Source organism: Vulpes lagopus, chromosome 2 (assembly GCF_018345385.1).
Source record: "Vulpes lagopus strain Blue_001 chromosome 2, ASM1834538v1, whole genome shotgun sequence".
In the NCBI taxonomy this organism is placed as follows: domain Eukaryota; kingdom Metazoa; phylum Chordata; class Mammalia; order Carnivora; family Canidae; genus Vulpes; species Vulpes lagopus.
In genome coordinates, this window is record NC_054825.1 from 165,334,136 (window position 1) to 165,352,611 (window position 18,476).

The 18,476-nt window shown below is 42.8% G+C and overlaps 1 protein-coding gene and 1 non-coding gene across 3 annotated transcripts in view; one reads left to right on the forward strand and one right to left on the reverse strand.

Annotated features, from left to right (window-relative positions):
- The window catches only part of SAE1 (SUMO1 activating enzyme subunit 1), a 78,561-nt gene that overhangs the window by 38,359 nt on the left and 21,726 nt on the right, over positions 1–18,476 (reverse strand). For both annotated transcript variants that reach the window (XM_041745682.1, XM_041745683.1), the window contains exon 6: positions 7,068–7,173. In XM_041745682.1, coding sequence (XP_041601616.1) covers positions 7,068–7,173 — 106 coding nt within the window. The remainder of the gene's footprint in view (positions 1–7,067; positions 7,174–18,476) is intronic.
- On the forward strand, positions 1,897–2,003 carry LOC121485891. The gene has a single exon (XR_005986397.1). It is a non-coding gene; the product is annotated as a U6 spliceosomal RNA (small nuclear RNA).

Genomic DNA, 18,476 nt, shown 5'->3' on the forward strand with positions numbered 1-18,476 from the left:
CCGATGTTTCTAGCAGCAGTGTCCACAATAGCCAAACTGTGGAAGGAGCCTCGGTGTCCATTGAAAGATGAATGGATATAGAAGATGTGGTTTATGTATGCCATGGAATATTACTCAGCCATTAGAAATGACAAATACCCACCATTTGCTTCAACGTGCATGGAACTAGAGGGTATTATGCTGAGTGAAGTAAGTCAATCGGAGAAGGACAAACATTGTATGTTCTCATTCATTTGGGGAATATAAATAATAGTGAAAGGGAATAGAGAGGAAGGGAGAAGAAATGTGTGGGAAATATCAGAAAGGGAGACAGAACATAAAGACTCCTAACTCTGTGAAACAAACTAGGGGTGGTAGAAGGGGAGGAGGGCGGGGGATGGGAGTGAATGGGTGACGGACACTGGGGGTTATTCTGTATGTTGGTAAATCGAACACCAATAAAAAATAAATTTAAAAAAAAAAAAAGCCAGCTCGGTTGTCTTGTCCTCTGTGAAGACTTCTCGGCTCCCCCAAAGACGGCCAGACCCCCGGTTCCCTGAGCAATACAGTAGTTTATTATGAAGTAATTCACACACGCTAAAGAACAGAGCAGTGCAACACAACAGCCTTCTCCAGAGCCCTATTACAGCTATTCTCTCAAGGAGGAGAATGATTTGCATTTCTCTTTTCCACTGGCAAGAATCTGATGAGGATTCCCAGGCACAGGATCTGGCACATACAGGTGTTCAAGTAAGTTTGGTTAAGATTATTTTTAGCTTTAATTCTGTAGCTCAAAAGCAGCCTAAGTACTTTTCCACAACTCATTAGAACAGAGACTGAGAAAGTTCAGATTGCCAAGGATTCTCTAAGAAATTCTCATCTTGTGGTGAAGCCCATTTCTTCCTGCTCTGGGCTAAACCTGCGTGTTATTGTTCATGCTTGTTAAGTGAATGCTGTTTCCATACTAGACTTGGTATTTTTAGCACTCCTGTTATGATAAACTCACAGTAACCTCAAAAAGAACAAATCAAAGTCAACTTTTTGCCACAGGAAACCAGCTCACGCTTAATGTTTTGCAACATGCCATGGGAGAATAATAAAAAGATGAGACCTTTTGTTCACAGATGGTGAGGCCAACTCTCAAGATAGTGGAAAAATGCAGCAGGAAGCATGCAGTCTGGCCACTATCTTATTAAGTAAACTGGAAAAACACTCAACACCCAAACAAGGCAAACACATACACACACACACACACACACCACAGGGCAGCTGCTCCACCAGAGACTGAATTGTGAATGGGGCAGTAAGAAACACATGTGAGGGGCAGGGGAGAGCGATGTTGAAATCAAGAGCCTGACAGGTACCTAGAGAAGCAGGCAAGCAAGAAAATCCTGCAGGGACACTAGTGGGCAGGCTGCTCTCCCTCTACAGTAGAGCAAATGACCAGACAAGCAAAAGCCAGTCACTCAGGCAAAAAAGATTTACTTATGGAATACCTACTATGTGCTCCACTGAGCAATAATTAAACAGACCCTATGAGGTCATCTCAGGTGTACATCACCACCAAATAAGCACTCTGGGGCAGCCCTGGTGGCTCAGCGGTTTAGAGCCGCCTTCAGGCCAGGGCGTGATCCTGGATACCCGGGATCCAGTCCCACATTAGGCTCCCTGCATATGGAGCCTGCTCCTCCCTCTGCCTGTGTCTCTGCCTCTCTCTCTCATGAATAAATAAAATCTTAAAAAAAAAAAAAAAAAAAAACAAGCACTCTGTCCTCACTAGGAACTCGCAAGGTATTGTTAGAGGTATATTAAATCACCTTCCTAGAAAGGTTCTTGGGAACAAATTCCAAGGACCAGGAAAAACCGAAATTCGCTTACATGCCTTTTTTTTTTTTTTTTAAAGATTTTATTTATTTAGTGCTCGCTTCGGCAGCACATATACTAAAATTGGAACAATACAGGGAAGATTAGCATGGCCCCTACGCAAGGATGACACACAAATTTGTGAAATGTTCCATATTTTTCACTTGACAGGATGAGCACTGGGTGTTTTTTTGTTTTGTTTTGTTTAAAGATTTTATGTATTCATGAGAGACACACAGAGAGAGGCAGAGATACAGGCAGAGAAAGAAGTAGGCTCCATGCAGGGAGTCCGATGTGGGACTCGATCCCAGGACTCCAGGATCACGCCCGGGGCCAAAAGCAGGCACTAAACCGCTGAGCCATGGTCAGGGACCCAAGCACTGAGTGTTATACTATATGTTGGCAGGTTGAATGCCAATAAAAAAATATGCCAAAAAAAAATTTTTTTAAATAAACATTTTATTTATTTATTCATGAGAGACACAGAGAGATAGGCAGAGGGAGAAGCAGGCTCCCTGTAAGGAGCCCAATGTGGGACTCGATCCCAGGCCCCAGGATCACACCCTGAGCCCAACACAGATGCTCAACTGCTGAGCCACCCAGGCGTCCCTTATATGCCTTTCAAAATGAAACTGGGGGCAGCCCGGGTGGCGCAGCGGTTTAGCGCCGCCTGCAGCCCAGGGCGTGATCTTGGAGACCTGGGATCGAGTCCCACGTCGGACTCCCTGCATGGTGCCTGCTTCTCCCTCTGCCTGTGTCTCTGCCTCTCTCTCTAGCTGTGTCTCTATGAATAAATAAATTAAAAAAAAAAAAATGAAAGTGTTCACAAACAACAGATACCCATAGAAATACATCATGCAGCCAACAAGACATATTAGGTCACTCTGTATGTGCTCCAAGATGTTCTATATCATGTAAGGCCATCCAGTTTAACAAAAAAAAAAAAAAAAAGAAGAAGAAGAAAAAAATGAAAATGAAACTGAAGTCAGATGCTTAACCAACTGAGCCACCCAGGTGCCCCAAGAATGGTTCTAGTTAAAATCAAACTTCAGGGCAGCCCAGGTGGTGCAGCAGTTTAGTGCCGCCTGCAGCTCAGGGTGTGATCCTGGAGACCCAGGATTGAGTCCCACATCAGGCTCCTTGCATGGAGCCTGCTTCTCCCTCTGCCTATGTCTCTGCCTCTCTCTCTCTGTCTCTCTGTCTCTGTCTCTCTCTCTCTCTTTGTGTGTCTCTCATGAATAAATAAATAAAATCTTTAAAAAAAATCAAACTTAAAAAAAATAATTAATAAAAAAATCAAACTTAAGGAGGGACACCTGGGTGGTTCAGCGGTTGAGCATCTGCCTTTGACTCAGGGCTTGATCACAAGGTCCTGTGGGGGAGTCTGCTTCTCCCTCTGCCTATGTGTGTCTGTCGGTCTGTCTCTTTCTGTGTCTCTCATGAATAAATAAAGTCTTTAAAAGGAAAAAAAAATCAAACTTCAGGACTACATTGAGGATATTCTGTTTGAATTAATTTTTTTTAAGATTTATTTATTTATTCATGAAAGGCAGAGAGAGAGACAGAGAGAGAGAAGAGAGAGAGGCAGAGACATAGGCAGAGGGAGTAGCAGGCTCCATGCAGGAAGCCTGATGCGGGACTCGATCCCGGGACTCCAAGATCACGCCCAGGGCCAAAGGCAGGCGCCAAACCGGTGAGGCACCCAGGGATCCCTGAATTAGTTTATTTCTTAATAGAAATACAAAACAAAACCCCCAAAATAAAAAAAATTTTAAAAATCCTAGAGTTTTTTGAAAGAAATACACTTAAAATAAGTAAATTCCCTAGTATAAGTTATAGTTCAATAAAGTTGCTAATTAAAAGTAGAAAAGTAGAAAAATACAAGAAGGATATTCACTGATTGTTCAGGCTGTGAAAGATTTTCAGAACAGGCTGGCTTAATCTTATCATTTAATAAGTGAGGAAACAAAATCCTAGAAAGGCAAGTTATTTGCCCAAGGTCACAAAGACAGTTGATGGCAAGCATATATGGCAGAAGGCAACTCCATATGTGGAAGCTGCTATGCTCTGCTGCATAAATCCAGTGAGGTCAAATTACAGGAGAATCTGATAGCTCCACGAGTGGCTGAGCAGAAAATCGAAAGGAGTATTTCTCTGGATATAAGATCAAGATGATACACCCACAGAGAGCCACCTTCATATCTATAAGCAGAGGGTTCTAAGCTGCTGGTGTAACCAAGGAAAGAGATCACAAGAAGCATTTCCCTCTACTTCCAGAACTTTAGTCCAGCAGGCAACAGAGGTCGTTAATTAAGCATGTTTTCGTAAAGAATCTCCCAAGAGCCAATGCAGGTCCTTGTGCTCACTGCATTTGGAGCACTCCCCACAGCTCTAGTTGCAGCCCCTCTGGAAAGATACAGCAGAGCTTGGATAGATTAAAAGAATAAAAAAATCACGAAGAATGTGTGTATGACACCACACAAGAAAGGTTAGTTATCTGCTGCAGAGAGAGAGGCCAGGAAAGGTTGTGATGGTTATCTACAAACAGGAAGAGCACTGAGTGTGGGGTGAAGGAACAAGCCCCTGGAAGAGTCAGGAGACCACTAATTTGTTCTAAGACAATGGCGAGTCACTTCTCCTGTGCCACTGAATGGGTTCTAAGGCTTAGGCAAAGTGGCCTGAGGATCTGTACTTGCCAGCCAGTGACTAGGGTCCTTCATCACACATGCCACAGGTGATGGGGGTGGAGGAAGGAGTGGAAAGCCCATTCCTGCCGTATCTGGCCTAGAAGATATGTGGGCCTGCCTCCTTTTAATAACTCTAACGACAGTTATAGAACTGTACATATAAAAATGGTTAAGATAGTCAACTTTATGGTATGTATTTCTTACTATAAAAAAATTTCTATCACTATTAACTAATAAACATCATTTTAATCACCAACTCTAAAGCCCTGAAATTGAAACTGAAAAGGTAACAAGTACCATTTAGAAAAGAGAAGTAAAAATATGGGATGTATTATCCAACAAAGTGTCACAGGCAGAAAATTAAAATCTTCTAGGATTGCTGCCATGATAATACCTACTCAAGCATGGAATTAAGGGAAATCAAGTCAATCTCAAAATTTCCACACAGTTGCCAAGTACTCATGCCAAAAACAAAAACCCAAAATACCAAAGTCCACCTTCACAGATAACACAGGTTTCTAGGACTTCCGTGCTCTGTGCTGAGCCCTTTGTATGTATAGGATCTAGCCTTACAAAAACCCCAAGAGCCAAGTGCTATTAATACCCCCAGTCAGAGGGGAATTTGAGTGAGCCTCTGGGAATTTAACTATGTGGCTCAACATCACCCACCTTAAAAAATAACAGAACCAGGACTGAAAAACCAGACGTTTTGATTCCAAAGCTCCTGTTCTGAACAACCGTGCACCACTGCCGGCTAAATGTGTCACAATTAAGGCTACCACTTCTTCCCCAGGACCTACTTCCCCAACCCTTTGTAACTTCTGCTGGTGCTGGCCCACAGTGTCTGAATTAAATATATATCTCCTCCAACACTGTTGCCCCCCTGCCCCATCTTAGTGATGGGCTCTTGAGGGCAGGGATGGCCGCAGACCTCAGTCTTCATTGATCTGTATGTATCTTTTAAAACACCTATGATAGAGGAATAGCAGCTACCTCACATGAGTGTGGTGAAGATCTCATAAGCTAACACCTACAGAACACTTGGAATGGAGCAAGGCTGCTGTTTCCAGGTGTCTCAAATGGCATTAGGCTTCAAAGACCTGAGTGGATCAGGGCCCTAGCTCATTTGCAGTTGTTTGTCTGTGTTCTCTTAGGTAAAGCACTGAACCTCTCTGGGTCTCTGTTTCCTCACCTCAAGAAACCAAACTGGAGAGAATTCCTATCCTGACTACCTCACAAGGTTACTATGTTGATGAGCTGGAAGAAGAAAATATTTTAGAAATTGCAAGGGGGGGCGGGGCCAGCCTGGGTGGCTCAGTGACTTAGCACTGCCCAGGGCCTGATCCTGGAGACCCGGAATCGAGTCCCACATCATGAAGCCTGCTTCTCCCTCTGCCATTCTCTCTCTCTCTCTGTGTCTCTCTCGTGAATAAATAAAATCTTTTTAAAAAAAAAAAGAAAGAAAGAAAGAAAAAGATAAAGAAAAAAAAAAAGAAAATCATGGTGGGCTGGCCTGTGCCATGGATATTTAGCAACATGCCCACCACTCTGCACCCTACTTGCTCCCAGCCTGAACAACTAAAAATGTTTTGACATCACTAATGCGCCCAGTTAGCAAAACTGCCCTCATTGAGAAATCACCAGATTTTGGTAAACTCAAATACCAGCTGACTCTCCTTTTATAGCAGCAATAAGAACCACTCAGGTTATACCCCAAGCCTTTGCAAATTAATGGCTTATGGTTTATTGAGGGCTCTCAATATGCCAGACACTGAGGGATTAGCTTCTCCCAATGGCCCAGGCCCCATGCTCAGGCTGGACTAGAGATGGCACTGCCTTGCTGCCCTTCCCAGTCCAGAGAAGGAGGTATTTTCTGAGTCCTAGCAGAGTCACGTGCCTAAGATTCCTTCCTACCTAACCGACTGGATGATTTCCCACCCGCTGGATGACTTATCAATGGGGTATTAAGTACTCTAGTTTTTCCCAACTCTCCCCAACCCCAGCCTAGTTAACACCACTAATAGGGAGAAAGCCTCACTCCTAGCTAATTAGCCTTGTCTCGTTTTCAATTTATTAAAAAATTTTATATAGTTTTACATATTTCCCTTTGAATCAATATACATAGTGCTTGGGGAGGGAAGAATTTTGTGTAGCTATTATACATAGCCACCATCTGTCCTGACTTGGGGTAGGGGGTGTTCTAGGAGTCTTCACAGACCCAGCCCTGGAGAAAGGAAGGCTGAGGACTATCCAAACGCAACCAAAAGTGCTTTGCAAATTTGACAAATAAAAACAGTATCTCTAACTCAATCTCCCTGTGGAAGGGTGAGGGTTATGCAGAAGTCAATGAGGGACCTAATCACCATCTGTATGGATGTTCTCAAGTGGCCACTGAGAACCAGCTCATGGCCACTGAGAACCAGTTCAGTAGGAACTCGACTAAGGACAAACATCAAGAAACCCCCTGCACTCTGCAGCCACAGTTGCAACAATCACAGCACAAAGCACTCTCTGGTAAGCTATGCTCTGAGTCCTCACCTTGAAGGAGAAAGTAATCCGAAGTTGTTCGCTTCAGAGCTGCCTTTGCCTTATCACTGCTCCAGTCCACTTCCAGAGCTTCCTTAATGGAGCAAAAGACCACCTTCTGTTGAAAACAAAAGGCAGAACTGCTTAGGAAGAAAAGAATGTTGGCTTTAAATCGCAAAGCAGTAGCTCCTCACCATCTAGCAGAAATGTCATTATTTAAGGCTTACTGTTCATTAAAAGAAGCTGAGGACCACACAAATCCAATAAATGTTTATTGAGCACTTACTGTGTGCCCCTCTGGGCGCTGAGGACACAACGATGAAGGACACATACTCCCTACACTGGAAGGAGTCATAGCAAAGCCAGTTCCACTCTGGCTTTAATGGCACAGAAATTCTTGCACAAGTGAGCAACAGTGTACATCTAATGATTTTCAATAAAACATTCTTTGTAACAGTCAACAAAAAAAATAAATGTGTCTGATTAGAAAAATAGTCTGCTGATAACAATAGCAATAAATAGCAGCAAGAAACATAAGTAAGGGCTATGGGACAAAAATTCTGGGCTGTGGGGCTGCAGACGTCTACCTTTTGCTTAGGGCATGATCCCGGGGTCCAGAATCGAGTTCCACATCAGGCTCCTTGCAGGGAGCCTGCTTCTCCTGCCTATGTCTCTGCCTCTCTCCATCTCTCATGAATAAATAAAATCTTAAAAAAAAAAAAAAAAAAAAAGCCTGTGGTGGGTTATAGGTGTGAACTCATTTTCAATATACATAGACAAGGAAATAAATGTAGATTCCACCACATGTGTATGATCATACAAATATTGAAGAGCTACGTCCACAAAGCATCAAAGCAACAATGCCCTGGTAGCAGCAAGCACACCTAACACTCAGATCTTGGTTTCTAAACTCCACAGAGAGAAAAATTTCTATTTGGAGAAATGGCTGATTTTGACGATAGAACAGAGAGAGTATGACAGGAGCCCAAAAAATCTTACTTTGCCTGAAACAAGGAAATGCGCAAAGAATCATAGGGCTGTGTCCAGAGGAAACAGGAGCCAACATGAAGGAGTTCCCACTGGTCAAGTTGGAACAATTTGTGGGAAAAAATAAATAGCAACAGATTATAACACTTTAAATAAACTAGAATCCATTAGTCACAGATCTAAAATCAACTAATTAATAAAGTCTGATGAATAATGAGGTATTTACATATTTTCAAAATATCTCTCCAAAAATAATTGGAGGAGAATTATAAAGAAAAGAGGAATTGTTTTCAAAGGAGAAATTTGGCAGACATAATTCTAATCAAACAATCAAAATTAGCTTTGCCAGTAAAGGAGCATGTGGAAACCAGAATGGGATGAGCAGCACTCTTGCTGTGGCATTTCTGCCAAAGGTGTGAAGCTGGAATCTAATCATGAGGGAACATCAGACAAACTCAGACTAAGGAACATTTTACAAAATGACTGGCTTGGGGCAGCCCTGGTGGCTCAGCAGTTTAGCGCTGCCTTCAGCCCAGGGCGTGATCCTGGAGACCCGGGATCGAGTCCCACGTTGGGCTCCCTGCATGCAGCCTGCTTCTCCCTCTGCCTGTATCTCTGCCTCTGTGTGTATCTCTCATGAATATATAAATAAAATCTTAAAAAAAAAATAACTGGCTTATAATCTTCAAAAGCATCATGAAAATCTAGATGCATGCATAATCCCGAACTGAATCCTTTTATCATTAAGGACACGATTGGAACAACTGATAAAATCTGAATGGAGCCTGCAGACTGTATCATAGTGACACATCCACTGAATTTTGATTTTGAAGTTTGATTTGTGATTATGGAGAATGCCTTGTTTGAGAAAATAGAGACTGAAATGTTTGGGTGTGATACATAGGAGCATCATTTTGACACCTTACTCTCAAATGGCTCAGAAAAAAAATGGTTCTCAGTACTAGCTACTTTTATGAAGTTTGAGATGATATATGCGTATGCATAAATAATTTCAAACTTCCAGAAATACGGGGTCTCTTTTTCTCCTCCCTTCTCTCACTACATATACACACCACATACCCACCTTACTCTCCCCACACATGCCCCAGATATTTAAAAAAGAAGCGATAACAGTATAATTTAGGAAACTAAGTGAACCAAGATCTATCAGCTCTCAGGCAGTTGACACTGCTTGGTAAGGATCAAAATGGAACGGACAGATGAAAGTTCAAATAACTAGTGAAGATGAAACAATCATATAGGTTTTTTTTTTTTTTAATTTTTATTTATTTATGATAGTCACAGAGAGATAGAGAGAGGCAGAGACACAGGCAGAGGGAGAAGCAGGCTCCATGCGCCGGGAGCCCGACGTGGGATTCGATCCCGGGTCTCCAGGATCGCGCCCTGGGCCAAAGGAAGGCGCCAAACCGCTGCGCCACCCAGGGATCCCAATCATATAGGTTTTAAGGTGGCTTTCTGCTTCCCCATAATCACTCCTTTGGGTTTCAAATCCACTGTAAAAGTTAGTAGACAATATGTTTGTACTACGTTCAAACCTTTTGGTCAATGAGTCTGGTTTTTTTTTTTTTTTATAATAAACTTATTTTTTATTGGTGTTCAATTTGCCAACTTACAGAATAACACCCAGTGCTCATCCCGTCAAGTGCCCCCCTCAGTGCCCGTCACCCATTCACCCCCACCCCGAGTCTGTTTGGCCTCAAAAGTCAAGTCAAAAAATAAAAAAAATTAAAAATTAAAAAGTCAAGTCAAACAGCTACCTGAATGACATTTATTGCCTAATACAGACTGCCAGGCCCTTTTTAAGAAGTGTTACAACACTGATCAAGCCATCAGCAGTATGGTCTGGGAATGCCTCACAATGATGAAACTAACTCTCACAAGGTTTTACAAACTACCAAAATTTTAATTCAGAATTTTTGTAGTTTGCCTTGCTAAGAATCCACTGATGTGTAGGCACTCTATAACAAATGAGGAAAAAAGTCATGTTTCAGAGTCTCAGTCTCACATAGGCCTATCTCTAAACTTTCAGGGCCTGGGCAGAAGTACAAATGGAAATTCTTATATCACATCTACATTTTAAGGTATTAATCATATGAACAAGCTATTAAAAAAATAAAGTATATTGTCTTCTCCTGCCTTAACAAATATACTTGCTTCATTACCACCTGGAAGACTGGGTTCAAATTTGGAATTCTCACATTCCTCAGGAGTTCTGTGCCAGAATGAAATACACTGGGAAAGGTGGTCCTCACTTTCCCCCTCTCTTCACACCTCTGACTCTGTCCCACAGTGCAAGAGGCTTTTGCACTTGAGTGTGGCCACTCAGGCCATCCTTCCCCACTAAAACAACTACCCTTCCAGCCTAGTAATGCACCTGTTGTTGCATGGTTTGCACTCCAGAGGCAAATCAGGGAAGATGCCCACAGAAGCCTAGGAAATCAGCGTGGGGTTGTACGGGTAAGAGATTCCAGGGGTCCCATGTATCCACAATGTGGTCCAGAACCTGAAGGGGGAGTGGTGAGGGAGATGGGCCCAGGTGAATATATCTCCTTAATCCCATGGAATCCTCACCCTACTAGGGGAATGGCTGAAAGGAAACCAGAGTGGGACCTTGTAGAGCACTAGGGCTCTAGAGGCCCTCTTACCTCACCAAGTCTAAGGGCAGAACTACTGGTAATTTTGCCAGTAACTTGTGAACTCAGACAAATGAATTTACCTCTCTTAGGCCTGTCTGTGGCAGACAACTTTTAGGGAAGTTTTTGATATTTGAGGAGGAAGACTCCAGTAGCCTCGTCTGAAACATGTTACCTCCCCTCCAGCCACAGGTGACAGAGCCAGAGGTGGACACATGGCCTAAGCCATACTAATCAGATTCTTTCTCCTGGGAATTGAGAATTTAAAAGTTAGAAAGAGAAACACATTAATTGCTAGAAGGGCTCTTTAGAAAATAGCTAAATTCCTACTACCTCCAAGTCTTCCCAGCTGGCCTGGTCTTTGCCCTTTCCAGGTCAGAATAGTTACTCGATGCTTCTTGTGCTACAAAAGCCTGCCTCTAATTAATGCCCCATTTTTGGGGTCCAAACTAAGGTCTATTATTGTCAGGGTTGCTCGCTCAGTTGGTAGGGCACGCGACTCTTGATCTTGGGGCTGTGAATTCAAGCTCCATTATAGATGGGTAGAGATTACTTTAAAAAAAAAAAAAATTAAAAAAAAAATGTCACCTAAATCTATAGTGCAACAAATAGCAACGGTGGTACCTGTCTTACCCACCTCACTGATACCGGATTTACAATGAGAAAAATACGCTTAACAGCACCTGCAGAAAATTCAGTGTCTTTCAGATGAAGCCCCCAGGATTATCGGCCAGGGAGCCACAACCACCAGAACAAACACTAAAACAGGTAACTTTCGCACCTCACTCGGCCCTCCCATGTCTCCCTGCCCTCAGCCCATGGATCCCTCCAGGTAGAATGCTTGACTTCCCTCCACTATCCATTTCCTTTCCTAGCAATTCTGAGCTTTAAAGACTTCAATCTGATAGTTTCATTAAGACTAATAACAAGCCCTCTCACACCTCTCGCCAGATGGGTATCAGCTTCCTGAGGCAGGGACCACAGTGAAAGGCATAGCACTACAGAGAAGAGATTGTCAATAAATATCTGTGAGCTGACAGAATCCAACCTACTTTTCATTTTCCAAAAAGCCCAACAGTAAATATAAAAGATGAATGCTCCCACACAGTCTGACAGCCATCAAATAGTAGGACTATGCTGAGCCACTCAGAACAGTGGGCAAGTGCAAAATCATCAATGCAACAGGAGCCTAGTTCAACGCATTGAGGCAAGGCAAAGAGAACCAACACAGCCTCTTAAAACCACTCTCTCCAAAGTAGACTATCTGCTCCCATGCTTATGGAAAATATGTTAAGCAAAGAAAGCAAAAGACAATATGTGTATATATCATATAAAGTAAATTTTATATATATATATATATATATATATATATATATATATATCATATGTGTTCATGTATGTTCATTAACACTCCAATTTTACCATAGGTAGATGAGTAGAAAGAACATGGGACGCCTGGGTGGCTCAGCAGTTGAGCATCTTGCCTTTGGCTCAAGGCGTGATACCAGGTCGATGGATCAAGTCCCATATAGGGCTCCCTGCAAGAAGCCTGCTTCTCTCTCTGCCTGTGTCTCTGCCTCTATGAATAAATAAATAAGTCTTTAAAAAAAAGAAAAAAAGAAAAAAAGGGATCCCTGGGTAGCTCAGTGGTTAAGTGCCTGCCTTTGGAGCAGGTCGTGATCCTGGAGTCCCAGGATCGAGTCCCACATCAGGCTCCCAGCATGGAGCCTGCTTCTCCCTCTACCTGTGTCTCTGCCTCTCTCTCTGTGTATCATGAATAAACACAGAAAATCTTAAAACAAAAAAAAAAGAAAGAAAGAACACTAAAAGTAACATGACAGTCATTACTGGGGAGCAGGGTCCACATGTTTTCAACTAGTTCTGTATTTTCCACATTTGGGACTATACACACATTTGACTTTTAAAGAGCAGACTAAACATCTATAACAAGGAATACAGCTCTGGCTATAAAGCTGAATGTAGGGCAGCCCGATGGCTCAGCGGTTTAGCGCCACCTTCAGCCCAGGGCATGACCTTGGAGACCCGGGATCTAGTCCCATGTCAGGGTCCCTGCATGGAGCCTGCTTCTCCCTCTGCCTGTGTGTCTGCCTCTCTCTCTCTCTGTGTCTCTCATGAATAAATACATGAAATCATAAATAAATAAATAAATAAATAAATAGATAGATAGATAGATAGATAGATAAATAAATAAATAAATAAATAAATAAATAAATAAATAAATCTGAATGTAAATCGGAATTGAAACAACTTTGATAACTCCAGATTTCTAGGTTGGATTTCCACACCTACTCACAGGAGTCTATAGTTTTCAAAAGCATTCTAACAAATGACAACCACAATCTGAGACAAAGCTGTCACATGCAGCAGACATCCATTCAGCAAAGTGGCAAAAGAGCCTAAAGTCACCAAATGTTACTGCTACATGCCGCTGATTCTGGAATGTGAATTGATAAAACTACTCAAGAGTAATTTAGCAGGTCTCATGAAGTTTAAACTGTATATACCCAAATTTCCCTCCTAAGTATACACCCCAGAGAATCACACATTTACCCAGGGAGATTACCTACACACACACACACACACACACACACACACACACACACTCACTTTCTCTCTATCTAATGCCATTCATAACAGAAAAAACTTACACACCCACAAGCCCATCAATAGGAGACTGGATAAATAAAGAGTAAGACATTCACACAACAAATACTGGGGCGGGGAGCGGCGGGGGGGGCGGGGGGGGGGCGGGACCCACAAGAAAAAAATGTCCTGTAGTGCTATCCTAGAGAACTTACTATGATGAAGGAAATGTTCTGTATCTGTACTTCGCAATACAAATGCCAAAAGCTACACGTTTGGTGAGCATTTGAAACGGGTCTGGGGAGACTGAAGAAATAAATTTTTCATTTTATTTAATTTCAGTTAATTTTAATTTAAATAGCCATATGTGGCTAGTGGCTAACCACAATGGACAGCAAAGCCCTAGAACTGCATACAAACACAGATGGCCTCATAAATATAATGCTGCTTTTAAAAAGCAGGTGGCAGCATGCATATAATATTAAACCTGATTTTTAAGCAGTTAAAAAGCATAAACAATTCTAAATCGCTTGGAAATGTATATGTAGTAAGAAGAAGTGGGTGGGAATGAGAATCACAATTGAGGACAGCGATTACTCATGTTGGGGAGGGATAGAGGACCTTGACCATGCTGGTAAAATTTTACGCTTTAAATTAGGTGGTGGGTCCATGGTAGTTACCTCTATCATTCTTAATTTACGCCTTCATCACATTCTATTGTTTAGACTCACAGACATGTGGTAAAACACCATGTCAAGCAGATCTAAACCGCCCCTTCTGGGTACCTGTTATTTATTTTTAGAGAGAGATAAATACTGAAAAAGGACAGTGTACAAGTACATGGAGGAGCAGAGGGAGAGGAACAAGCAAACTCCAATGCAAGGCTCAATCCCACAACACTGAAATCGTGACCCGAACGGAAATCAAGAGTCGGAGGCTCAACCCACTGAGCTACCTAGGGGCCCCAGCTCCCGGGTTCTTTTTAAAATCCATGCAGGGCAGCCATGGTGCCTCAGCAGTTTAGCACCGCCTTAGGCCCAGGGCGTGATCCTGGAATGCCGGGATCAAGTCCCACATCGCTCCCTGCATGGAGCCTGCTTCTCCCTCTGCCTGTGCCTCTGCCTTTCTCTGTTTCTCATGAATAAATACATAAAATCTTAAAATTAAAATAAAATAAAATAAAATATAAAATAAAATATATATTTTTTTTTAATTTTTTAATTTTTATTTATTTATGATATTCACAGAGAGAGAGAGAGGCAGAGACACAGGCAGAGGGAGAAGCAGGCTCCATGCACCAGGAGCCCGACGTGGGATTCGATCCCGGGTCTCCAGGATCGCGCCCTGGGCCAAAGACAGGCGCCAAACCGCTGCGCCACCCAGGGATCCCTAATATAAAATAAAATATAAAATAAAATATAAAATAAAATATAAAATATAAAATAAAATAAAATAAAATAAAATAAAATAAAATAAAATAAAATAAAAATCCATGCAAATGTACCTGACCTGGGGAGAAGATAGAGAAGAAACACACAGATTGGTACAACAGAACTGGAAATATTTAGGTCTTTAAGTTGGACAGTGTTTGTTGTTATGTTAATTTGTATTAATGTCACATTATTTTGGGGGGTAACAAATATCACAATAAAAAACACATTGTATTGTGTGTGATGCTGGAAGACACCCCCTTCCCTCGCTCATAGAGCGCCAAACCCCCCTCACTCACACCTGTCCTGGAACCTGGAATTCTTGCTGCCAACACTCAACTCTGCAACATTCACCCTGCATCTCCTGCCGCCTGCCCCCCAAATCAAGGGATTCTGACAATTAGCAGGGTTTTGAACACCTCTGGCCTAAAGGTCCTGGTCTAGGCAACCCAATAACTTACTTCTAAATATTCCTGGCCAAGAGTCCCTTGTCCTCTTTGGAATTTTGTTCTCTCAGCCCAGCTCAAATAACTAAACCATGACAGCTAATGTGGTATGAAGTTTTTTGTTTTTTAATTCATGAGAGACAGAGAGAGAGAGAGGCAGAGACACAGGCAGAGAGAGAAACAGGCTCCATGCAGGGAGCCCAACGTGGGACTCGATCCCAGGTCTCCAGGGTCACGCCCTGGGCTGAAAGCAGCGCTAAACCAAACCACTGAGCCACCTGGGCTGCCCTGTGGTATGAAGTTAATCCATTTGGTTGATCACAAAGAAAACACTTTCAGTACTTCTTTTTTAAAATGACAATGACCTCCAAATGTGTCCTATTATATTGCAGGAGAAGCCACAACACATTGAACAGACGCTTCCTGGCTCAAACTGCCAGGGAACACACCAGGAACACAGCAGCGGACAAGAGCACCCAGTCCTTACAGAGCCTGGACTCTAATGGGAGAAACCCTGACAAGCTTCGCTCAGCACCACAAACCAAGGTGCCACCCCAAAGAGGAAGAATGAAACCAGGCAGTCCCTGGAATGTTCCCTTCAGGATGGGGGTGAGAGATGAGTTGTCCATAAACTGCTCAGAAACAGGGATCGAAATAATGAATCACTACTCAACTGTGGAATTTCACAACTGATTCATGACAAGAGTATTAACAGTGCCCAAATTAGTCCCTTACTATTTCAGAAACAGAAGTAAAATTAAATCTGTATTTCTTAGCATGTCACAAACGAATCTTATATTATGTTTAATTTTTAAAGAGCTATGATGGAGAGTAACCACCACCAGGCATCTACTCCTGTCTGGCCGCCCCTCACAATAAAGAAACATGAGCAGCAGGTATGAGAGTATGAAGTTGGCCTTTTACCCTAAAGGCTTTTCCAGAAAGCTCCAAATTTTCACATATTTGATTCCATCATCCCCATAAAATTTCAAATTATCCTAGAAACTCCAAGGGGATTCACCTTTTAGGTGGCAAGGCAAGCTGTGCCCTTGCCACCATATATGTCCTCTCTCCTCCACTCCCTCCCTCTCACAGAGCTGCGTGATCTCAGGCAAGTCAAAGAACTTCCCTTAGCTTTGGTGGCAGCTGTAAATGGAGACAACAGGACTAGATGCACTTCCTTGCACCCAACAGAATGCCTTGCACACAATAGGCATTTTGAAATTCACAGATACAGAAAGAGCTGGCCATTTTGGGGTGAGGGAAGCCAAAATCGTTCTGTTCCTATGTCTGTGCTTTCAGGTGATCCCATTTCCTGTGACTAAATGCTAGTCCTGGCTTCAGTGCTTGGCAAACTCTCCTTCGTGCACCAACTCTAACAACTCTTCATCTAGAAAACCTTTCTAGACACTTCTTCATACGAAATGACTGCCCTCTCCTCTATCTACTTTGTGCTGATATCTCTATCAGGATTATGCCCAAGACCCAATTCTGATGAAATCGGTCTCAACTTTTCCTGGGCCCGCAGGAAGCCAACTACCGAGCACCTACCTCTAGGCTACACATTTTCCCACTCTTCTATTTATCATGATGACACGTGCTAGAAAGGCCCAATATCCTCCTAAGTGGTGTGAAAACCACAAGCTCTATTTTTCCTCTTTGTTTTTTAATGTTTCTAATTTAGGAGCACAATGTGTACCTTGAAGCAAAAGTGGCTATACAACATTTGGTTGAACCTAAGGAAAAGGAGGGGGGGAGGGAACCCTAACCAAAAACCTTTCGCAGGAAACAGGAAGTGGTTGCCTCACCACCCCCATCCTGCACTTTGAGCATAACCCAACTATTTATTCTGTACAATTCAGGCGAAAGGGCATAATCTCAATCAAGGAACTTTTGGGTTGGAAGAAAAACTCCGAAATCATGGAGCAGTCTCTGCCAAAATGGATGATGCCTGTTATAGTCTAAGGTGGCAAAGCCAGAGCCCCAACTCAGCTCAAAGCCTGGCCTTCCACAGCGCTCTGGCGGAGGCCACACAAAGACAAGGTTTGGAATCCCAGGGATTGTCATTCAGGAATGCACCGAATGCCTCACAACCTTAAGGGCTCTGGGGTTGGAATCCAAGCCTGAATTGTCCAAGTGAAACAGCTGACTAACAATGGCAGCTGGGGAATATTTTGATACCTTCAAATTGGGCCCCTGGAGGAAGAGGCTGCTCAAAGAGCCAAGGAATGGTACGCGAAGGCCACCGGGTGCCTGCCAGGGCTGCCCACATTCTCCTCATAACTAGAGAAAGTGGCTCCCCAGAGCGGTTTCCAGATCCGCCCCTGTGGGCACCATCAGTATGGACTCCCGGACATGTCCAGCTGTGAAGGGCTGACAAAGCTAGGCGCTCTCCCCATTTGAATGTGAAAGACCTGCCTCTATCAGAGAAGGCCCTTAAGCCATAAAACCCTTCACACCAAGGCCAAGTGTCACACTTGTAAGAGGGGGTGATTTATACATTGACAGCACCCACAAAGCTGCTTTTGTACTCCTGTGTTAGTTAACAATTTATCTCCCCCCACCAAACTCAGGGAGCTATTCAGATAAAGCTTGACTGGGCCTCTAAAAGAAAGAAAAGAAGGGAGAAAGAAAAGGACCCAAGTTTTGGCCAAAACACCAATGTTCACTCGGGGTAATTATGGTCCTGTGAATAGACACTAAAATTAGGGCTTAATAATTCCTCTATATCACACTCACAGCAATCAAACTCTTCCAATACAAACATCAAGAGCAAGAAAACGACAATCTCCGGCACAGCCTTGCTGGAAACTCAACGAGTTCCACTTTTGTGGTTTCTGCAGTCTCTCTTGTGGTTTCTGCACTCTTAGAATCCCCCCTTTAGAGCAATTTTAGCTCGAAGCTCTGACCAGCTGTTTTTCTTTCTTAACATTTAAATCTACAAAGCAAAGAGTAAATATGGGTTCAGTCATGTCTTTCCTCAGTGGGATAAAACCAATTCTGGCCCTTCATCTTGTCTCCCCCATCGCATGACTCCCTTCTCAGATTCCAACACTAGCTGCAGAGATCATCTCCTTCCAAGTCCTTGCCCCTCTTCTCCGTAAAATGATTTTAAATCACTGCGCCATTCCAGTAGAGCCAAAGCCCATAACATAAACTATGTTAAAAAAAATACATGCTGGATAATAACATTTCTCATCATTGAGCCCTTTCTTCTTAAAGGTTAACTGATGGAAAGACATCCCCGAACACTTCATTTTATTTTCTTTTTAAGATTTTTATTTATTTATTCATGAGAGA